We start from the raw sequence: 25,362 nt of genomic DNA on the forward strand, positions 1-25,362 counted from the left end.
TTTTTCCAAGAGTGATGAAAAGGACCACCTGTTCTGTTTCCGATGTGGCAACCTAATCAGATTACTTTCCCTATGCCTAGATCCTCTCTCTCAATACGTGATATAAATTCCAGACTGGTTCAGTTGGCGTGAACTTAATTTAATTTGTATTGAACTTTCCTAACTTGCATAGTTTCAGTTACCTGGAAAATCGCTCCTGAAAACAGGCCGATGTTTGTCGTCTATAGTAAAGAGTTTGTAATCTGTAGATGAATGATAGCAAATGCTGTCGAATTTTTTTGTCGAATTGTCGAATTATGTTGTCGAATTTTTTTGATTCAACAATAATTTTTAAGACTGTTAATCGCCCCTTGTCATGCAATAACGAACTACATTAGAAAGAACATATTTACATAGCAATATTATAGCTATTCATGCAACTGGCGAAAGGAAATCAATATTTTGTAGGCCAGTGAGGTATTTTGCAATGGCAACACTAAGATATTGAACAGTTGGAAATATTTAACGGAAGGAATTATCTTTATTAAGTAATCTTGTATATTGGCTCTTAAGACAACACGAAAGTACGCCTTATTATATCATTTCAGATAATTATATATAACATTAATATATCCTATGATTGATAACGAAATTTATCCCAATTTTTGTTTCTACGCTATATGCAAAAGCTATACGCAGTTCTCATGCTTGATGTATTCAAACAAAGGTCAGCCCAAACAATTTCTTGTTATCCAATTAGGAACTTCATATTTTCTTAGGAAATTGTTTTATCCAATTAAAAATTTCGTCATTTCCTGCCACGGAGGTGGAATGCCTGTTACAACAGAAATTCAGTTTCCTTTACTTTACTTATGTTGTCGAATAGAAAATTCATACATATTTTACAGTACTTATGGCCTCGCTGGATATGACTTACCGAAGAATAGTTAAGAAAACAAGTAGTTTTGAACGGGAACCCCGTGACGGCCATTGTCGATAGAATTAAGACCATTAGTGCTGTCTCTGGCGATAAGGGAAGGACTTGACTATCATGACATGTTCCATAAAACTATGCACACACAATCAGCGGTAGGTAGAGTCCTCGCAGCTTATATAAGAACTTACCATTGAGGTCGTCGTCAATAAACTATTTTTTTTCAACCGGGTGCGTGCATCCAAAGAATTACACCAAAGGAATTACAATCCAATACTCGCAAGGAACAGGTCTGTAAAATTTGACTGCTTGATAGACAATTTGCAGTTTATCACGAGAGACTTACGGGCTTAGATCTTATAAACTATAATATAAACTTTTTCAAATGTAGGACTTTCTGTCAGACATTTGTCACTTAATGCTACAGCTCTCCAATTCTGAGTGGGTTAGAGTCGTACTAACTCTTACCCCATAGGGTTTGCACGCTACAATCAGTAATTTTGCAAACAGCAAGAACGCTCGAAAACCCTAGTATACATCATTACTCGGATGGGACAGAAGTCGAACTCTGAACGTTGCGGAACGTTTTTCAATGGTATTTTAGTATAAAGAACGATCAGTTTATCTGACACATTCCAAGCTCGTGGTAGCCCATAACTTTCTCTTCTATCCAGTGTTTTGTGAAATTTGATTTCCAAACTCGAACGGCTTGGTCAATCGGTTAATTGAAAAGATTATCTAAAAGTGAGCTAATGCGTTTCATTTTTAAATTCCTTTTTGTTTTGGTTTGGGATGATGGAAATGGCAACTCAATGTCGAGTCAATGGAAAGCTAAATCAATAGCTATAGACAATTAATAAAAATGGCTTCCCTAAAAATTAGCAAGATAATATTTACCTGATTCGAATTTTTTTTTTTTTTTTAATTTAAACATATAAATTGGACAAAGTTTACCCTAAGAGTAAAAATACTCATCGAGAGGGTTCACTTCGAAATACAATTGAATATGAAAAAAAAGTTACAGAAAATAAGTAATAGTCACAGCAGTAGCAAAACAAAGAATAGAGCGTTTAAGTAGAGGTGACAGATGGTAAATACGCGTTTAAGTACTGATTCGAGTTTTGAATGGTCTCAGAATTTAAGAACGAATGCTTCAGCTGTCACTTCAGTCCTTGCAGTAAGATTGTGCACTGGTCAAATAGGCCTTTCAAACTATGTGGATTGAAGCCCTAGCTCTCAATATGCAGATAGATTTACAATGCAAAGGTGAAACTGGGCTTCTTCCAGATAAACTTAACTTTTTTCCAAACCAATCAATACTCCGATCCTGTGCATTTTGTTCGCTTCCTGTTCATTGACAGTCACAGTGGAATGCAACTTATATTTCTTGAACCAATCTTCGCCATTCGTGATTCATTCAGAAACTCAAGAATCCATTTTAACAGTTATTCCCTTTACTGTCTTGATTTAATTCAATCAGTCTGATAAGATTGAGATACAATTTCGTCGAGAAAACGAATCCTTATGGTAAAATGCCAAGGCGAGCGATTAAGGACTTGAACCGTAACTGGAATTTTCAGCTTTCACTTTAACTCGCCCTTATGAGGTCCGATGATACGCTTCTTTGAACTTTCGCCTACATAGATAACCCCGGCAGAGGATTCTAATAATTTTCCTTATAGTTTGAAAAGCAAAACGCTGCCAGTAAACAAATAGAAGCGTAGCCGACATGTCAAACATTTTTGTTTTTTTTTTGTTTTTTGTTTTTTGTTTTTTTAAGTACAAAACACTGCACGAAAAAATGTATTTTCACCATATTTGCTCAGTGTAAATTAAAAAAAAAGTTGGTGCAAACATATAGCAAATATATATAGACTGTGGAACGTTTGCTAGGCTAAGAAAAGTGTAAATATTATTATTAGTTAACGAGTCAGTCGTCTGCACCGCCAAAATGTAAGTATGCCACGAAACAGCAGCGAGGTAATTCGTCTCCTCTATCAAAGCAAACAAGTAAATGAACTTCCTGTCGAGCAACTCAACGATGACGTATGTAAAATACGAGATCGACAAAGACTTGATAGGATCTGCTTAATGAATGGGGGAGGAAAGGTCAAGAAATACTTTTCACGAGAATGATTTCATTCTAATGATTTTAACAGTTGTAGGCATCATATCTGTTTGAGCAAGATAATGCGGATTTGATGGATGGATTGATAAAAACTGCTTGGAGAAGCTTAAGGTTAGAGTCTCCGGAAAATTGCCAATATTTTTATTTTTCATCTTTTTCTCGAGTTATATCGAAAACAAATAGTTTCTTTTGGAGTGTTTGGAATATCTGTCTTTGATTTCTTTTATATTTAAGCAGTAAAGTCGATTTTAGACTTTCCTGATTTCATTTCTTTCATTAATATTAATGGTGCGAAATGCTTCCAAACCGTTTGCTCACGAGGCAGCGAAAATATATATGTACCGAGGTATAACTTTTTGAGATTTCTGAGCGTATTGCACCAAAGGTTCCTTGCGTGAATATTAGTGACTAGGAAAGAGCAACGATTTTGGTTGAAAGAATGTGTTTGTGTCGTCTGTAAGTAGGCGTGCCCCAATCACTTATTCATAAGCAGTAGCCATGCAGCTGTTTTATCCATTACTTTTTAGCACTTCAGAGTGAATTTGTCAACGTCATTCCAATTGCTTTGTAACATTCATTGCCATTCACACATCTAACGGAGGGAAATCTATCACTTGGAGGCCAATGATGTACTACACTTAATGCAATTACTAGCCTTACGTGTGAAACACCAGGAAAAAGTGATAAATTTATTTTGATTCGTAGCTCTGAAGATTAATTAGCTGATACTTTCACCATTTAATCATGGATCATGAGACTGAGGTTGATAACCTATCCCAAATTCTTGCAGTGCACTTACGTAGTTCTCACGAAATTGCACATCTTCAAACAAATTGAATGTGGGTTCTTAAAATTTGTTGTTTTCTAGTTTAGATTGTCCATTTCCACTTCCTCAAAAGGTGGATTGTCTGGTCTAACCAAAATCGTTAGCTTTCCGTGCAAGTTTGATAGTGGAAATGTAAATGTTTGCACGACTGTTTTTGGCCGCAATCTAGGACATTCTCGATAAAATCAAAGCGTTGAGCTCTGTCTCGTGCAATAAGAATTTCGTACCCCCACGATTTGACAGCTTGTTTGTTGTTGTTATTATTATTTTTTTTTACCGCAGCCTTGATATGTATTACAATAGAATTATGGTCCAATAGAATTACAATATGTATTACATAGAATTACAGTCCATGGCATGTTATGGACTCTTATACTCTACTCCACTCTAATACATGAAGGAGTATGCCATGTCACGAAATATACAATCAGATAACACGGAATATGAAATATAATGGTTGGGAGTAAGGTTTCCTTTGAAACAATTTGTAGTATAATTTCGGCCGAGGGTCGGTTAGCGTCGAGCTGTTTCGATGCTTAGGCAAACGTTGGGTTTAACGCGAACTCGCACACGGGGTGCAGGACACTCAACTGCTTTACAATCAACTGAATCTACTTTATTGCTTGAATCAACGTTCTTATATAAATAGTGGTAGCTAAACCATACGTGATAAAAAACTGCAGAAGATAAAACGAGTTTCCCTTGGAATAAACTACTTAATTACCACGTATCCGCAATTTCACAGATTTGGGAGGACACTTTCGTGGATCCTGAGGAACTAGTGTTCCTACGTGTTTTTAGACGGAAAACACGTACAAGTTTCCATATTCTATGCGACACGTAGTAGGAATATTTTGACGAATACTCTAACAAAGGGTTACACATGAATTATATTTCCGGTTGTAATTATATAATCAAAGATTACTTTAGAATTGTTTGTCACGCTTTATCACGCTATGCTTAACTTTACAACAAATTAAAAAAGACGACATCTCTCTAGAATGACACTTAGGATCATCAGAGAGCTTATTTATGACATCCGCTTCATGGCGCCGAGGTCAAGAATGTAAATTAGTTGTAAATATTTTGCTGTTTATTGTAATTGTATGAGCTAATTGAATTAATCGGTAAAATAATCTGCGGCGGTATTTTCAAGTCGTCAGATGAAATCATAGCTCTTTAGAGGAGCACGCACTCAATTAAATCAATTTGTCGGACTTATGGCGACAGATGCAAATGGTGTTGGCATTTAGCATGTTGCATTTGCAAGGTCGAAAGAGAGGAATTATACTTAAGTGCGACGCCGTTGAATGATTTAAAGAAAGAAAGCTTCTGAGGTCGTGGAACGTAGATATGTCATTACTTTTCTCCACGGAAGGGATCAAAAGAGAACGACCTCAATTTAAATTAATTACAATTGCACTTGATTCAAACGATTTCTTTTCAATCTCACTGTCGGGGGAGGTTGATACCATAAAGGTATTACAAGGGGTAGTGCATAAAATCAAGTACCGTCGATTTAGAGGGCTGGCGTTAAACAAAAAATCTTCCAGAGGTTGGCTTCCCTGAACTTGCGTTGAAGGTTACCAACTCGCTTGCCTTTAAACAAGTCGGAAAAGCGACTGTTTTGAAGAGATTACGGATATCAGTCATTAACCCCACTTAACCCCATTACTTCCAGGATCTGAATGTTAATTCTCAACTCTAGCTGCTACACATATTCTTGTAGATTAGGTACGAGAATTTGATGTTTGATCAAGATAACAACTTCTACCTGATAAGTTTGAGTATTCTCATTACCTGTTTGCAGCATGATGTAGGGATATAATAGGGCGAAGTTATATGTCAGTAACTTCTGGGAGTTTAAGGGTTTAAAACTCGATCGCGAAAACACCGTCATTGCTTGTCATCCACATTTAAGAGATTTTAACCTGGTATAATTTTATAATACCAAATAAAATTTATCAGGGTCAAATTTCATTGACAGGACCGTGATATCGCTCCTTTCCATTGCAGCAACGTACTATATTAGAAGAAATACATTGCATTGCAATTTTCACAAATATTAACGGAACCGACGAAGGAAAATCTATCGCTTTTAGGCCTCTTATCTCTTTTGCGTTGACTACTTCAAAATATGTAATAAGAGCTATTATCTTCATTTAACCTTTTTTTGTGACTCTCAAGAACAGCCGGAACTACGCCTCGATCAATTACCATAACAGATTTAACACAAATCCCATAATTATATAAAATCTAAACCTATCCCAACTCGTTCCCCTACACCCTATGCAGTTCTCATGACTGCGCACTCCTTGGGTTGTCAGGTTGTCCCCGCTCGAGTTAAGAATGTCTTCTTTCCCCGACACGGAAGTGCGGTGTCTGTCCTACAAACCGTCACGCTTCTCTTCTAACGTTTGAAAATAAAGCTGAATCATAAAATATTTTTTTGCGTAATTTTAATCATGTGCATGGTCTCTCTGAACATGATTTACCAAAGACTAGATAAGACAATAAGCAGTTTAACAGTACGCTCAAAGACAAAAATTCGCGCCTTTTCGGATAGGGAACAATCTGACAATCTGAAGGGTCGAACCGGAAGAAGTCAGTGTACAGACTCACGCCACGTATTTATCAGATAACGGTATTTACGGTTGCTAGATATTTCCTGTTGAACAGGAGACGACGAAACCAGATAATTTAAGATTATTTTTCAAGACTAGCTGATTTCTCAACACCAGCCGAAACGACGCCAGGTCACTTTCCCGAAAAAAGATAAACGTACAAGTTCTCATGAAATCAACACGAGACTGACAAAAGGCGAACTAGAACTTGCTAAAACCTTGTGTCGGAAATCGCGATCAAATTCGTATTACCGTAAGTTCTATTTTAAGTAATTGCGTAAGTTCTAAACTATTACAAAATTGAAACAACATAGGTTTATCTCCTTTTTCTGCCTTTATAATTAAGAAAATTCGCTCGTGCTTTATCGCCTTTCACGAAGAACGAAGAAAGTGGGCGGTAAGAGTGACTAGATAAGAGAAGTAAGTGAACTTACCCGAAAGTCCTATCAGTCCTTGCCAATGCACTTTTTCTGAGGAGTTTCGATACTTGAATTTTTTTAAGTCGTAACATGATTTTGTATTTTTTTTGTATTTTTTTTTTTTTTTTGCAGCCTTTGTGAGTAAAATTGCAAACAGCACCATCAAAAATACAATGAGAGGCATACGACAAGGAGTAGGTATGTAAAATCTAGATGTTTGGTGCAAAATTCCTTCTGAGTTCTGTTCAATTCCATTTCCAAACTCGATCAGCTTGTTCAATCCTTTCATTTTAAAGTTTTCCTTGTGGTGAGCAGACTCAGTTTTAAGTTAGCTTCAGCCATAGGAATGGTGAGTCAGTTTCTAGTTGGAAGATGATTGGCGTTCAATTTTCTATGTAAACAACACGATCCTCCCGCCCCATCCTAAGTTGTTGTACTCGACCTAGATACCCAGAATAAAAACAAAACTACAGCCGTGGCTGGGCGATAAGCTGTGGCTAACCATAGCGTCGTCTAGGATCTATATCTATTATCATTATTATTATTATCACCGTTATTATGATTATTACCGTTATTACTATACTTATTATTAATATCATTATTATTAGTTCTATTGTATAATGAATTTTTTACTTCAGGTTTTGCTACGCTGTTTCTGGCACTTCCCATGACTTTTCAAATTGTACCATCAATGGGTGCAGCCCCAATAGATTGCCAGAAGAACCACACTCGTGATAGAACATGGTTGCCATGCCCAGGTAAGATTTTCTACGCTCGTATAATTGTTGATTCCCCTTATTAATTTTCGTAAATATCTTTATTCCTTTTTTTTACAGCTAAGAATTGTGCGGAGCTGTACAAATCCGGCCATAGGATCAACGGTGTTTACGCAATCGATCCAGATGGTTCAGGTGCCTTTGATGTATATTGTGACCAAACAACAGCCGGTGGGGGGTGGATAGTGTTTCAGAAAAGAGTGGATGGCTCTGTTGATTTTAACCGTACCTGGGATGACTATAAACATGGCTTCGGTAACTTTACTGGTCAATTTTGGCTCGGACTGGACAAGATATACCGCCTGACAACAAACAAGACAAAAAACATACTGCGAATTGGTCTGGAAAAAGCCACTGGAAAAACTGTTCACGCTGAGTATGGCTGGTTCGGGATTGGGAACGAGACAGCTATGTATAAGCTGTACATTGGCAATGTTACAACAAGTCAGTGAGAGGCTTTTTAACGTTTGTGTTTTTTTTTTTTTGTTTTTTTTTGTTTTTTTTTATAATACTTCTCTCTCATCACCAAAGCCCAAAATATATAAAGAAAACAGTTAATGAACTCGGCTTGAGCAAAATGTAAAAACTTAATCATTTATCGGACTTGCACGCTGTGAACAAAATCTTGATGCTTTACCCTACTTCGTTATTGGAGCTTAAAACAACGATTTGTGACTTGTATGCCAACCGAAATAGATTCATTGAAACAGCATCTTCCCACTGTTTAAATTTAGTTCTGTTCAGTTTTTGCTGTTGTTGTTGCTGTTGCTTTTTGCGGCAAACAACAGCTCTAATGCTTCTTAGGTGTTATGCTGATTTTTGAAATAAGCAAATTCTTTTTGTTTATTTTATAACAGATGAAACTGTTTTCTCTGATTCCCTCGGTCCTCACAGAGATTTCGTTTTTGGTACCTGGGATAGGGATCCTGCCGATTGCCCTCAAAGAAGAGGCGGTGGCTGGTGGTATGGTAACAGTAGTGATTGTGCTGTTTGGTCAAATCTCAATGGAATTTATCCGCGTGGTAAGAAGGAAATCAGGGCCAGTATCTTCTGGGGAAACTTAGATAAAAGTCCTGAGGGCAGCTCACCCACATCAACTGAACTAAAAATTAGACCAGTGGATTTTTTGTAGAACTTTCTTCATAAGAGTATAGTGATTTTGACTTGGTCTGATCGTTTGTTTTTGGAGATGATAGGCAATTTATAACTGGCCCAGTCATATCCCTCGTTGATTACGATTGATGATGAGTGTTCACTTTGCCTTGCCTGAATTTAAATACATTCCTGTAGGGAAACACAATCGTAAACTGTTTCCTAGTGTGTACTTTTATAAACCATGATTTAAAAATTCTACGAGTCAGAAATTAGATCGCCTGTTGTCGGAGTTAAACCAAAATATCCTTTAATCTAGTTTTATTGTATCTTACTCAGTGATTTATACGCGTATTTAAATTCTACATTGATGGAATTTTACATCTACCCATGCCAATAGATGCTGTTTTAAAACATGAAGGAGTAGTTTCTACGATAAATATTTTACAACGTGTTAATAAGAAAAATGACAACATATAGACTCAACCATAGTCTTTTGGTTTAGATATTAAGAAAATACACCCCGGCAATTTGCATTGGTATCACAACTATTTGATTCTTAGCGGATTTTATAACAAGGGGAAAGCTACATCCTATACATTCTTTGAAATGAAATCAAAATGATGTTCTCATAACTTGCGAGGAAGTTTTCATAGATGTAGCTTATTAGCGTATTGTAGCGTAAGTTTATATCTTTCTTTTCCAATTTTTGCTGTTTTATCCCTTGTGATAGTTTTTAAAACTTTATTTGTTTTTCCGCTATCAACAGGGTCAATAAATCCATTGAAGATGATATTACAAAAGAAACTTCTAGTTATGTGTCGTTTATCATATGATTTAATGAAGAGTGTTATATATTATTCATTTATTATATGCATACCGAGATTTACGCGCCAAAAAGCATCGAGATAAACATAGTCTCTTTGAATTTCAAAGAAAAACACTGAAATGCTAATCTCCACTCGCATCTGAATTGTGCTCACTGCTGCCAGAAGCCTCTTGTTCTTCATAATTTAAATCTTCTTCACTTTCCTCGCTCCATTCTGAAATGTCATCTTCACTTTCATCAGAGTTTTCATCATCGGAAACACCTCTAACACATCTTCTTGTCACCTCAGCTAGAGGAATACTTCCGGACGCCATTTTTAAAAGCCACTTACACAACAAATGTCTCCTTCCCTTTCAAAGACGCTGTTGAAGTCACTAAAACTACTCGAAAACGATTTCAAAATGAATGCCAAGCATTTAACTTTCCCATGATACACTCAGCTCCTGCCTGAGTAACCAGGTCTGATATTAATAATTCAAAATGGTTGTCAGGGCCAAAATCGTACAAATTTGTACGACTGGTAACTAAAGGGTTAATGAAGAGTGTTATATATTGTTCATTTATTATATACATACCGAGATTTACACGCCAAAAAGCATCGAGATAAACATAGTCTCTTCGCGCTAGAGGAGTCAGCTTATTGGTGATAAGAATTTTTTTTTCACTTGTGAAAAACGACGTATCGACGCTCTGATTGGCTACATCATTATTTTCACTAGTGAACAACCGTGTCGCTAGCTCGCCGCTCCTCTTGACAAACAAATAGTTTCTCAGCAAGTTCCTTATAACGGTTCCCAAAAAAAAAACAAAAAATTATTTCGACATATTTTCAGGATTTCTTCATTTATTCTACCTAGTTCTGTTTTTTAACGACATTTTCGCTTGATAACTTAGATCATTGTAAAGAAGTATTTTACAGGGAAGACGTTTCAGTGCAACTCCCGAACGGCGGCTTGGCCGCGCGTTGCTTTCCTTTAAAAGGAAATAAAGATATGTTTATCTCTGAGTTCTGTTCGCTTATGAATCTCGGTATGTATATAATAAATACGTTATTCCACTGTTAGTTCGCTTGTACGATTTTTATTCACTCATTGTGAATAAAAATCGTACGCGCTCACCACGGATTGCAGACTTTATCCTATAAATCTTCAAGGATTTTTTTGTCTACATATGATATCAACTACCGAAAAATAAAACTATTTCAAGTTAAGCACTAAGAAAAAGACAATCATACATATCTATACCAAAATAATCATTAATGTCTACCGGAAAAAGTGAATCTATATCAAGCAGAGAGGAGAGAGAGGAGTGAGTGATAGGACCGAAGCCGCCGCCGCCCCCCCTCCCCTCCCCCCTGCCCATTCAGCTTGCGGGTAGGCAAATGACAAAGGCGAGTTCTCAGATTTATGGCGAACTTAAAGTGACATTACGGAATAAGAAACAATTGCATATGATCAGAGCAGAGCCAATGAGTAACTAATAGACGCTACGTATCATTCTGCAATTGGACAGTACCCCCCCCCCCTCACTTCTCAAACTAAGATAGATGTTCGTGAACGAAAATGTCACCATTATCTGTAAGAGAATTTTCCACCATTCACTCAAAATTTCTAAGAGTGAAAATTTTCTAAGATAACAGAAAACAAAACTTATCTATTCAATTTACCTTTAATTAGTGTACTCTCTTTGAACAAAGTCTTTATCATTATCATTTTAACTCCTGACACTTGGGGGGAAAAATTCTGGTATTCCATATTTTTTTTTTCCATGATTAAGTCCATTATAAACGATGGTCGAGGTTTCACTGTTCTCAAATGGCGTTTATTGTACCCGAAAAAAATAATATTTCGTGGGTCTATTAATATATCCCTTCTCTGATTGTAGTCGCACCCTTGAAAAATTTCACTGAACCTTTTATTACAATTTACCTCTCAATAAAATTCATGAGTACACATCTTAACACGAGATCATTTCGCGCGTAAAGACAAATTTCGTTTACCCGGTACTGAATTTTCAATTAATGATGTTTGTTTTTAAAAAATCTATTCCATGTTATCTTCAAAAGCTGGCCCCAGTCAGTACTACTCAAAGTGACATCTGTTCTGCGAGTTCGAATCTCTTGTTGTCTATTGCGCTAAATAACATATTGCTTCAGTGAGGTAGACTAATAATACAACAGTTCGGTAGCTTCGTACCAAACTAGAAGAACAATATTTTTAAAAAAGAGTCTACCAAATATGTGGGCGAGAACAAAAAAATAAAAAAATAAAACAACACTAAAAACAAGTGATTTCTGTGACAGTTTTCCTCTCGCAAGGCTTGATAGCTTTTCTGAAACGATAAACATGATAATTGCTCTATTTTGAATTTATGACCATAGACAAACACAGTTATGTATCACGACTTTACATTGAACTATTGCGTAATTAACTGATTTTTAATTTTTTTTTCGGACAGAACTCCAATTGCTCTGAAAAATATGTCACTTTCCAAACGATGCCTTTGTCGTTGAACTAACTCAAGACCCAAACAGGACCCACAATTCATTGCTAAGAAATAGCAGAACAAAATTGATGTAGAGCTGTTCATCTGCAGTTTATCTGGTGCAATAACTCAGAGTTGTACTGTCAAGTCATGGTATCATAAACTAATCCCCCCCGTAAAACACTTATTCCATCTTAGAGTAGAGAGTTTGCACTTTGTTATGGGGATCAAGTCCCAGACTATACTCTGTAACAAAGTTGCTTTCATTCGACACGTGGAATCGAGTTGACTTTGTAAGTCTCACGGGTGAACCGCTGACAAGGCCGCTATACGTCTGGAGGGAAATTGCCAGGAGCTGAAACTTAGTTCTAATAAGGTAGTTACCTTTAGCAATGCAAAAGAGCTTGGCATATTTCCACTTAAAATTACTATTAAAAGAAACTCCACGACCTACAAACCTTGTAAAATTTCGAATGATTTCTTTATTTACAAAAAGACAATCCTACATGACATTGTACAAAACATTGTTGGTTATCTTTACATATACCTCAATGTTTCTTAATTTCAACTTAAAGGAAATATTTACACCAATAAATTGGCCTCTATGCGGCTGGTATCTATAGAAAGCATGGCTGTCCAAAGATCTTTTAACTGCAACTCGTCTTCTTCTGAACTAGTCCGGTTGGAATATGGACGCTATAAAAACGACGAACGCTTACAGAAGTGGTCTGTCCTGATTGCTGAATGTCCATAATCAACTGAGATTGGTCGCTTGTATACATTTAGTTTTATATCGCAGTTACCTGGCCCTGGGTAAGAAAGACGGTCAGCCTGTCTCCGGGAATTTAAAGGAGACTGGGTTGGGGTCTGCGATGACTTTTTAAACTTGTTTGACTAGGTTATCTGAAGGGTGGACACTATCTTTTCCTCTTCTCTTCGTGACTTGGCTCCTCGATTTTGAAACCAATACTAAACCGAAATCGAAGGCTCTGTGAGCCAACTCGTGAATTGGATAAGCCAATGTAGTTTGTGTCATCAATAGAAATGGGTGTTTGATTTCAATACTAAGGTATAAATCGTTAGAGTGGTAAATGAGCATTATGAGGAATATGATGTGAAAGTAAATTAGGCCTCAAAGACAGAAAATATGGCCTGATTACTAGGATTTGGTGCAAGACAATCACTGTTCCAGATTTTTCTGTAAAGGTTTGTGGAATGAAAGTTCAAAAGGGTGCTGTTTTGTTTATCATAATAATAATAGTAAATAATAATAATAAATAATAATTATAATAGTAATAATGATAATATTAATAATAATAATAATAATAATAATAATGATAATAATAATAATAGTAATACTGTAATTTCCGGCCGTTTACCCGCACGGCCGATTATTGCATGCAGCGAAAAAGTCAACAGATTACCCGCACTGGTGGATAACCCGCACCTGAAAAGCAAAGGACATTTGAACAACTGTGCTCTACAATTCGCAACGTTGCATACTTGACAGAATGCGAATTCGTGGCCACATTTTGTGCGAACGATCGTTCAGCGTCATGTTTATTTCTCAAAAAAATCGATATCTCTGGTTCTACTGGGCCTAACAAGCCCCTTAAAACGGGAAAATTCTCTTCAGCTGAGGCTAGTGTTAACTGGAAATTTGTTACTGATGCGCCGGTTATCCTCGGTTTATTTTTGTGACCATCAAAGTTTTGTTTTCACGCGTGCCGATAGTAATTTGTTTGTTGCGCAACTAATTGTGCGTGAAATAAACTCGACTCGGCATCATGTTTTCGTGCCGCTTTATGGCACTCTTAATACAATAAAATTCATCTGAGAGGTGGAAACGCAGATAGGTGAGAATTTTCTTCAATTCAACCACCAGTAGATTTTACAATTGTTGCATAACCCGCACCTCCCTATTGCCCACAGTGGCGCGTGTTTAAGGCCAAATCAACAGATTACCCGCGGGTAAACGGCCGGAAATTACTAGTAACGAATATCTATACAGGATAGCCCTTCAGTGCATAAAACCTTTAAAACATTATTGAGCTCAGTATTTACTTGCGATGCAAGCATAGGGATAGGCCTGTAAAATCTTATGCTCTGGATGGAACGCACGGACATTGGAGGATAAGCATATATGCATAAGATTATCAAAACGTTGCCTTCTTTTTATGCTTATACTGTCTAGTTAAGACTTGATTGGCATAAGCGTAAGGATAAACATAAGCGAAAGACTTTCAGGCAATCAGCAAGCACTATACTGCTTATACCAGCCATGTCCCTATTTAACATAACAGCGACTGAGCGCTTGTGCTCATGTTTATGTTGCAGCTGAGCCCACCTGCACATTAGCTTGTTATGTTCATGCCTATGCTTGTGTTGCAACCGAGTACTGCCCTTGAAGCCTGTTTCGCACTTCTGAGATAATCATTAGCACGAGGATGAAAAAGCAAGTACATGGATGTTCACACCACTCTAAATTGTATGTTTTTCGGAATTCTTATTGTTAGTCAGTGGATACTCAAAACAAGGATTTTTTCCTTATTTTGAGAGTCAATTCCTTGAAATGTAAGGATCAAGATTTCTGCTTTTAATAATTTTATACTCTCCAATGAAAGTTCTTTAGTTTAACAATGCCACCATTAAAAATAAGATTTACATTCCTTGTTTCAGAATTATGACTTTGAATTCTCATTTTAAGAGTATTTCCACTATTATAATTTGGATATATTAACAAAGTTGAAGTGGTAAATTGGCAACCGTAACGATTTCAAAAGCTGACGTTTCGAGCGTTAGCCCTTCGTCGGAGCGAATAGAGGAATTGTGGGTTGTGTGTGCTTTTAAAGACAGAGAATGAAGCTACGTTATTGGTGGGAACATGGCAAAGAGAAAAAAAAGAATAAATTAGTGGAATGAAAAGCGTTCGTTGATCCCTGTGGGATTTAGACTGCCGGTTAGAAAGATGAGCTTTTGTTCAAGATTTTTACGGCTTTCCGTGCTACCTAAGTGTAAGGAAAGACCGCAGATTGCCATATGTTGCTTAGAATGATTGGGTAAATTAAAATGTCTAGTGAATGGTTTCGATGTGTCCTTGTCATTCCTTTCCACGTCTTTTTATCAAAAGGTCGACAAAGGCCTCACTGCCAGCAATCAAAACTCCGTCAAGAATACAATCAACCAACTCATAACTAAACAAGAATTGGCGGCCACAGCAAAAAATCTCATCATAACCACTCCAAGAACTTCTCGTAAATACTTTTTACCTAAAATTCACAAACCTAACAACCCGGATCGGCCCATTGTCTCGGCTTGCAGTTGCCCTACCGAACTTATCTCCAGCTATCTAGACAAAATTATGGCCCCCATCTTCAAAACTTTACCATCGTATATTAAAGACAGCCAACACTCTCTTCAAATTTTTCGAGACTATAATTTCCTTTGCCAAAACAAACTTCTTTTCACCATGGATATTACGTCTCTTTACACTGTCATTCCTAATGGCGAAGGCCTTCTGGCCCATAAACATTTTTTTGATCAACGTACTGATAAGGAACCTAAATCTGAAACACTACTATGCTTAGCCGAACTAGTGGTCACACTCAATTGTTTTTCATTCGGAAACAAATTCTTCCAAAGAAACAATGGTGTAGCCATGGGTACCAAAATGGGACCTAGCTATGCCAATCTTTTTGTAGGTTGTGTCGAACATCAATTTTTCAGCCAGTACAACGGGTCCAAACCTGAACTCTACGGTCGCTACATCGACGACTGTATCGGCGCTACCTCCTCTACCTGAGAGGAGCTCACTCAATTCATAACCGCAGACGTTTCTTTTCACCCGGCTCTGAAATATACCTGGGAAATTTCTGACAATTCTTTATCCTTTTAGACATCAAAGTTTCAATTGAAGGCAACGGTTTATGCACTAGCGTAAATTACAAAACTACAGACTCGCATAATTACTTGTTATATTCGTCTTCGCATCCATCGCACGCTAAGAATTCCATTCCTTTTTCTCAGTTTCTAAGACTTCGTCGTTTATGCAGTGATGACTCTGATTTCCACCACAGATCAGAGTCAATATGCCAGTTTTTCGATAAACGTGGTTACCCTGTTTCTGTCGTTCAAGTGGGTTACCACCGCGCCCAACTTCCTGATCGACATTCAGCACTACAAACGTCGCATAAGGAAGATTCCGACCGCATTCCATTCACTCTCACGTTTCACCCTCACAACCACTCAGTTAAATCCATCATTCTTAAAAACTTTAAATTACTCCAAAACGATCCAGAGACAAGCATTATGTTTTCGCAGCCTCCGCTTATTTCATTCAAACGCGACAAAATATTCGTGGTTAGCTCTTGTACGTTTATTGGCAAACAAAAAGATATCTGGGAAAGAGAGGTGATCAATACCAATAACTTTCTTATAACATTGAACCAGAGATAGAAATTCTCTCCGCTTTTCTAGTGTTTTAATGAAAATAATAGAGCCGTAATATCCTCAATCAAATACGGACTCCAAACAAGAGCCGCATACTCCAATATGGGCCTGACCTGTGACTTCTAGAGCTGCGAAAGCACGCACTAGCTATTAGTTCCAATTGACCGCTTTATGATACCTAGTACCATAAAGTTTTGTAATACCTAGTACCATAAAGTTTTATACTTCACTTCGCCAAAATATGACAATGTCATAACTTATACAATCACAAGATACATGGTCTCTGTTTAGCAAAGCTAAGAATCAAATTAAGAGAATTAAGGCTCCTTTTGAAACAACTTATAGGACGATAATACTCTCGAATCGAAACACAATATCCTCAGAAAGCTTACAGTATCTGCTCGATGGGAAATAGATGTTATTGGTTATAAGTAACGTGGTATATCATAATTGAGTGGATGTAATGAATTGGTTAAGCAATCCGTGACCTTGCTCTCACGACGACAAAGGTCTTGCTTAACATCTTTGAGTGTATTATTCATGGATTTTTTTAAGCGACCTGGAAGGTTTTGGTGCAGTTGGATTTAAGGCATTACTTCTGCAGTTTTACTAAAGAAAAGGGCTTCGAGCTCCTTCCTTTTTTTCCTCTCAATTACGCTTTCTGCCCCTTTTTCATCTCTCCAACGGAGAACTCCACTCATTCTGCTTCACTATCTGATGAGGCTCAAAGTACTATGCAGTACACGGGGCGGTAAAATCCGCACTAAAGAGTAGGTCCTTCTTTGCAACTGGGCTTGATAATCTAACATCACTCATTCTTCTTCTTTCTCTCTTCTCAGGCGCATTGTTATAAAGTTCTAAGAAAGCGTCTACGTTTCCAAGAAATCAAAAATCGGAGTGACCTTCTCTGTCGAGCAAAATGAGTATATGACCTTGATTTGAGCGATAGACATTTATGAAGATTTCAGATGCTAGAACCATGCAAAGTTCTCAAAAGCCTGTGATTCAGAAACATATAGGTGGAGCGAGAAACATCTCTCGCACATACCCACAAAGAGTCCTGGTATATAATTGTTATATTTATATTAAGTATATATTCAATTTCCTTCATATACCCACATCTCCATTCATTTACCCTCAAATTTATTTATCTTTGTTCATTTACGCTTATTTATGTTCACATACCTCCTTCTATCATCTTATACCTCTACTCACATCCACCTTCATTTATATTAAATAAATTTACTTTCATCTACATTCATTCGCGTCCGTTTACCTTCATTTACCTTCATTTACCTTCATCTATATTCATTTGAAGTTCATTTACGTTAATTAATTTCCCTTCATTAACCTTCAGTTATCCTCATCTTCCCTCATATGTCTTCAGCTACTTTTATCTACTTTTACTTACCTTGATGGGACCTCATATGCCTTCAGCTACCGTTAATGAAATTCATTTACCTTTGTCGACAGTCATCTTCCCTTCTACCTTCATCTTCCCTTCTACTTTCATCTACCCTCATCTACTTTAATTTTCGCCATCTACCTTGATTCGCCATTTTTCTGAAATTCATTTCCCATCCACTACCTTCTATCTTCATCCACCCTTATCTACGTTCATTGTCCTTTATCCTCTTTCAGTTATCTCCATTTTCATCTTCATTCCTCTGCTATCCTCTACCTAGCTACATCCACCTTCATCTGCCATCATTAACCTTCAAATACCTTCATCTTCTTTTATCCTCCTCCCAGGACTGCAGGTATGCCTGCGGTGGATATTTATCCGAACTCTCTTACTACCCCTAGATCAACTCCAGGGAGTAACCTTTCACCGTCATATTGGATTTCTTTCCTTTAGGTTCTGTTATGCTATTTCTTGCACTGTCTGTGACCTTTCAAATAAAAATATCAACGCGTGCAGCCCCAATAGATTGCACCAACATCACTGCAGTCTGCTTGGAAGAAATAATCAATAAAATCACTCAAGTTCGATATGAGGTCAACATTCGCATGGAGAACAAAACACTGGCGAGTTGTAAGTAAGATTCTTTAAGATAATGTGGGTTGATACCTTTATTACCGTTTATTCATTTTAATTGTTATTATTGTTTTTTGATTAGCTAAGAACTGTGCTGAGCTGTACAAATCCAGCCGAAGAGTCAGCGGAGTTTACACAATCGATCTAGATGGTTAAGGTGCCTTTAATGTATATTGTGACCAAACAACGGCCGGTGGGGGGTGGGCAGTGTCTCAGAAGAGATTAGATGGCTCCGTTGATTTTAACCGCACTTGGAATGACTACAAACATGGCTTTGGTAACTTGGTCGGTGAATTTTGGCTTGGCCTGGACAAGATAAACCGCCTGACGCGAAGCAAGACATATAACAACCTTCGAGTAGATCTGGGAGTAACTACTGGTAAATCTGTTCACGCTGAGTATGACTGGTTCGGGATTGGGACCGAGATGGCAGAGTACCAGCTGTACATTGGCAATATTACAGGTAATTAAACCGGTTTTTTTACCATCGATCGTGCGAGTTACATATAATAATAATAATAATAATAATAATAATAAAGGTCTTTATTAAGAATTATTTGCAAACAGACGTGCTACAATTAACATGAATAACATGAATAAAATGAATAAGGAAAAAGAAAAGGTATTAATTACTATTGAAAAGACATCTATTAATAAAAACTGATTTAAAACGGCTAGTCTGGACCTTAGGCAAAATATAATTATGCGACCTAGTTCTCAACTGCCGTGTTATCTGGGGAGGTAAGAGATCGCTCGACGCAGTGTTGGTGGAAGAGATCCTTTGCCATAATTTCTTATCTCTATTACAACGGATATCCAAGATACTGTGTTGCTTTAAGCAGTAACCCAGCTTATAACACCTGGCAAAGAGCTTATCAATTCTACTTAAATATTTACAATAAAAAGCACACCCCCAGACCTCAATAGCATATGTAAAAACTGAAAGAATCAAACTTTGAAAAAGTAAGTCCAAATTATCAATAGGGTAGCCATAATATTTACATATTCTCAAAATATACAAGCTACTGCGAGCCTTACTAAGTAGGTAATCAATATGAGTGTCCCAATTAACTGGCACTTGCTCAAAGGTAACACCCAATAGTTTCAGTTTTTCTTTCCTCTCTATGATCTCGAGTGGTTCAGGAGGCGTCTTGGAAGTCTTTCCTCGTAAAAGAAGTTCCCATGTTTTCGTCAAGTTGACTTTCATGCAGTTCTTCTCGGACGATTCAATAAAGGATAGGATTTCCGTTTCGGATTCATGTAAGCCTACATTTGCCTCGATTGGTAAACTAATAGTTATATCATCAGCAAATTTAACTAGAAGATTCTTATTAGTATTAACAGCTTTGATATCGTTAATAAAAATAGAAAATAAGAACGGCCCCAGGACTGTACATTGAGGAACACCCCTATTTATAGAAACATATTCAGTACTATGACCATCGACAACAACTCTCTGCTTTCTATGATTTAAAAAATGTGCTTGCTGAATTTGGTGGAGTTTCTGTGTTTAGCGTGGTGGAATGATGCGGTTTGGTTTCTGTATCTTGTTTTGAAGTTGTTCTCTGTTAGTCCCATATACTTTTCTGTCGTGTTCTTGTCTTTCCGTGTAACTGTTAAATTCAGCGCTGCATGAATTAGATCATATTATATTTCGTATATGAGAACGATTCTTCGCAGTAAAACACTATTTGAGCAATAGTGAAAATCAGACCTGAAAAAAAATTTTCAGGCCTGTACGGGATTCGAACCACTGACCTCTGCGATACTAGTGAGCGCTGCACTAGTATCGCAGAGGTCAGTGGTTCGAATCCCGTACAGGCCTGAATTTTTTTTTCAGGTCTGATTTTCACTATTGCTCAAATAGTGCTTTACTGCGAAGAATCGTTCTCATATACGTCTCATAACCGCAGTTCACACATATGTTTCATATGTTTGTTGTTATCATATTATATTGTTTATAAGCGATGGTAAAGATTTTTCTCATTAAATCCCCTGATGACTGGGCAACCACGAAACAGGCTTAGAGGGATGAACTTGTAGTTTATTTGTCTTTTTCCTCCCTCAATATATACGTCCCTCCACTTCTATGTATTGAGCACTGTTTTACGAATGTCAAAAATTTGCACTGTATTTTATAATCTATGTACACATCAATATAAAAATTGTTAAAATACAAAAATTACAGCTGAATTGATCTTAGCTTATTCTTAAAAATATCAACATTATCGGCAGGCTTGACATCTTCTCGAAGGTCATTCCATAGTTGAGCGCACTTATAATGAAAGAGTTCCTCATAAAATTAAGATTAAATTTCGGAACGTAAGCGAAAGTACAGAGAAGAGTTTACTTTATTTCACTCTCCACGTTGACAACTGAAGGGCAACTTGAGTTCACGGAGAGAGTCACTAAAATAAATAATTTGGATGAATCAGATTAATTAAACAAGGTAAGATAGTGCTAATCTGCTCCACCGATGAACCTAGCGGAGCCATTGAATATCTCATTTGTCGGCTCTATGAAGGGGATGGATTTCCGTGCGTATTATATCATAATGATTACTGACTGATGTTTACTATCTTTAACGGTGTTGTTACAACGCCTGAGATATACCGTTCTTGTACATTACTATTGACCAAGGAAATATTAAGTTTTACATCCACATTCAATATCACATTTAGTTGGTAAACGTGCCGGATTTCCAAGCGTTTCCTAGTGAATATAATGATTACTGCGACACTGCTGCAAGCAAGTGAAGTATATTTATAATTATTAAAAACTAGATCATTGGATAATGCAATTCAAGACTTTTTATTGGCTTAGCCATTATGGTATATCAGCCAATATACCATAATCTACAAATATGGTAAGCGTACGTGTCAGCTTAAAATTAAAAGGGAGCTAAAAATTTAATAAAATTTAATAATTTAATTGAACGTTTTTAATAAAACAATTATTCCACTCGCGCTTGTTGGATATGGGATGATTATAGCCAACTCGGCGCTACGCGCCTCGTTGGCTATCTATCATCTCATATCCAACGCGCGCTCGTGGAATAATTGTTAATTAGACACCATGCCTTCTTCTATTTCCCATCGAGCAGATCATAGTAACCCTAACCCTAACCCCTCCACTAACTATAAGTAGATAGTGTAGCCTATCTGACGGTCTAGTATTTTGATTCTAGAGTGTTATCGTCCAATGAGTTGTTTCAAAAGAAACCGCAATCCTCTTCATTTGATTCTTAGCTTTGCTAAAGAGAGAGCACATATCTCGTGATTTTATTAGTTATGGCATTGTCATATTGTGGCGAGATCGAGTATAAAAGGCATTATAATGGGATCACAATCGAAGGCCAAGCAATCAAAACATAAATCGATCGATCCATGTACACCATGTACCGATAAAAAAAACTGTGTAATGTAAAAGTTTGTGATGAGCTTACTTCCCTACCCAGAGATATCTTTCACATGAAAGCTTTAGAAGAAGACTGATTCTTAGTAGTGATGTAATCTACGTTAAAGATGGATCGATAAGAAGATAAAGATTACTGAATAAGACAGCCAAACAGCTCAGTAGCTTCTCTCAGGATCATCATCAGACGGAGTCCCACAGTTAAAATCACATTACAGTATTCATTATCTTTTAACACGAACGGAAATCTAGAAAGTTAATTGGGGCCACCAATCAAGTGTAATATTCAGCGACTCCGCACATTGACGTAATGTTTCATGAAAGAGTAATCATCACTATTGTATTCAAAACAGCCAAGTGTCAAACACCAATAACTATTTGATTTCCGAGTGTTGCAGAGAATGTTATACAAAAAATCATTTGTAGGTTGAGGACCGAAAAATAGAAAGACGAAATAGAGAGAAACTCTTGACAGAAATGTCTTTTGGTAAGGTTTGCAGTTCGAGACTGATAGAGCTCCGTGAAAATTTAATGCTTAGTGCAGTCGCTTCATATTTCTAGTTACCTATTCAACCGCCTCCTATGCGCTCCTCACGAAAGCTGACCTCTTTTGCTGTCAAATCGTGTAGGGTAAGAAATTTTAATCGTCAGAGAAAGAGCTTATGCCTTGATTTTATTTAGAACACAGGCAAGAGCCATGACTGATCTAAGATGCTCAATGTTTTAACCAGTCGTTGATGAATCATTACCGAAATGAACCAAAACGCGAGCAAAACTATGCAAAATGATAGATATTTTACATTCTCAAACTTTAGCAGGGAAAACTAAAAAATGTTTGATTTAGACACCCCAATTTTTGTGAAACTGAAAGATAGTACACTTGATTGAACAACGAAATATCTCGAGGGCTGATCTCTGATTTGCTTCAAGACGTGCAAGTACAGATGAGGACTGCATCAGTTGTAGCATAGAGTATGAATTTGGGCTTGGTTTGCAATGTCAGTCTTGGAAACCGTGATTAAATGGTGACAGCGTCGACGAATAATTCTTCAAAGCTACGAAAAACGAAAAGAAAAATTAAGAGTTTTCCTATTGTTAAATAGCCTAATAGTGCCGTACTACGTCATTGGCCCTCCAAGCGCAAATTCGTGAGGACAGCGTATAGTGGAGTCAGAATTTGGGATGGGTTATCGCTGTCAAGAATTGGACCCAAGATTAGGTGGTAAAAGTGTCAGTTAATCCTCAGAGCTATGAAGCAAAGTAAAATTATGAATTCTCCTGATCGGTTTAGAATATTGAGCTTAGTGAGAACATAATACATCATTGGCCCCCAAGTGAGATATTTTCTTTCGTCAGACGCAAAAATATCGATGAAAAGTGCACATCAAACCAAATTGCATCGACACATTCCCTCTGATGAAGAGGAGCCATATAGCTCTTTTAATCGTGGCTAACTGACACTTAAAAACATCCATCATGCTACTCCTGTTCTGTTATTAGGAACTCTTAACTACAGACCACAAGTGCGGATACTTCAACCAAAGTAGTTGCTTAGTCTCAGTGACCGAGATTAACACAAGAAATCCTTGATGAAGCATGCTCAAGTCTCAGAAATCTCAGCAAGCACATATCTTTACCGTGCGTCAATCAACCCTTCAAACTTTTTCAATATCTTAAGGCATTTTCTTTAGCTCCCTCTCAATATTATCACAAGAACATTGGAACACCTAACGAAAAAGAAAACGTTTTTCTTCTATTTATGTCTATGAATAGTTATTGAATTATTTATATCTCAGGCTTACCGAGTTTTTTCCTCGTCAGTTCTTTTTAATCCCCATGTCGGATGCAAACGACTATTGAGAGGGCGGGCGAAAATGTACGTTTGCCAAATTCTGCCATAATTGACCACTTGATGTATAAAAACGAACTCAGAAATAGAACCAAAATTGTTTCGAAGTATAAAAATATATTAAAGTTTACTTGAAAGAATTAAATTATTAAATTATTGAGTAGTTCCGCTTTACGTGATCGTTTGATGTAAGGGCAACAAAATAAAGGGCAACCTCGTCCGCTTAATACAGGATGACTGCTGATACAGGATCCGTTGTGTGTTCATTCTGCCCTCAACCAGTGAGGATTTTTATTTATTCCAAAATCGCCTCTCCTCGTCTCTATTATTTAGAGGAAGATTGTATAGTGGTATCGCTGATTAAAATTATAGAGCCATGTCTAAAATCGCCAAATCCCACGTCAAAATCGTCGAAACATTTTCCCATTCTTCCTTTTCGAATTTGGAACTGAGAAAATTGGGCTGCTTTAAAAAAGGGCAACTGTACTCTAAGGGGAGGAAAAAGCTCCACCTTACCTAAGGGGGAGCCGAGTGTTTCAACAAAACATGACGAGGGTAGCAGTTGAAAACCCCATCTTAAGGGAATAGGTTGAATGTGATATAAAGCTATTTTTAAGTGTCAGACACTGACGAATGAAACACCGCTATGGCTCCTGTTTATCGGAGGGAATTTTTCGATGTAAATTGATTTCATTTACAATTTTCATCGATATTTGTGCATCTGACGAAGGAAAATCTCTCACCTGGGGGTCAATAATGTATTATGTTATCACTAAGCTCAACGTTCTAAACCGATCTAGAAAATTCATAATTTTTCTTTGCTTCATTACTCTTGGGATTAACTGATACTTTCACCACCTAATCTTGGGTATCATTCTTGACATCGATTACCCATCCCAAACTCTGACTCACCACTATAGGGTGTCCTCACGAATTTGAGCCTGGAGGGCCAATGATGTAGTATGGAATTACAAGGCTATTTAACAAACTCTTTCTCTTTTTTTTTTTCGTAGTTATGAAGATTTATTAGCCGACACTGTCGCCATCTAATCCTGGATTCCAAGGCTGACATCGATAACCAAGCCCAAATTCTTACTCTACGCAACAACTGGTGCAGTTCTAATAAACTTGCAAGTCTTGAAGCAAAAAAGGGATCAGCCCTCGAGATATTGCGTTGTTCAATCAAGTATACTATCTTTCAGTTGCACAAAAATTGTGAAACTGTTAAAGTTTGAGAGTGGAAAAAATCTATTATTTTGCATAGTTTTCAGCATGTTAGATCAGTCACGGCTCTCTTCTATGTTCTAAGTAGAATCAAGGCATAAGCTCTTTCTCTGACGATTAAAATTTCGACAGGAAAAGAGGTCAGCTTTTGCGAGGAGTGCACATGAGGCGGTTGACCAGTTAACTGGAAATATGAAGCGACTGCACTCAGCATTAAATTTTCACGGAGTTCCGTCATTCTCGATAACTGGAAACCTTACCAAAAGACATTTCTGTGACGAGTTTCTTCTTATTTCT

At 37.2% G+C, this 25,362-nt stretch overlaps 1 protein-coding gene and 1 pseudogene across 1 annotated transcript; both read left to right on the forward strand.

The window, feature by feature from the left end:
* Positions 1 to 1,073: 1,073 nt before the first annotated feature.
* On the forward strand, positions 1,074 to 9,585 carry LOC111333684 (angiopoietin-related protein 7). The gene is given in 5 exon segments (XM_022939316.2): positions 1,074 to 1,203; positions 7,043 to 7,108; positions 7,549 to 7,668; positions 7,747 to 8,130; positions 8,544 to 9,585. Coding segments are annotated over 4 exon segments (879 nt in total). The 5' UTR covers positions 1,074 to 1,203; positions 7,043 to 7,083; the 3' UTR covers positions 8,894 to 9,585.
* Positions 9,586 to 18,406: 8,821 nt separating this feature from the next.
* LOC148720432 (fibroleukin-like) lies at positions 18,407 to 19,049 on the forward strand (annotated as a pseudogene).
* Positions 19,050 to 25,362: the final 6,313 nt, after the last annotated feature.

The sequence above is a fragment of the Stylophora pistillata genome, chromosome 11 (genome assembly GCF_964205215.1).
Source record: "Stylophora pistillata chromosome 11, jaStyPist1.2, whole genome shotgun sequence".
Classification (NCBI taxonomy): Eukaryota; Metazoa; Cnidaria; class Anthozoa; order Scleractinia; family Pocilloporidae; genus Stylophora; species Stylophora pistillata.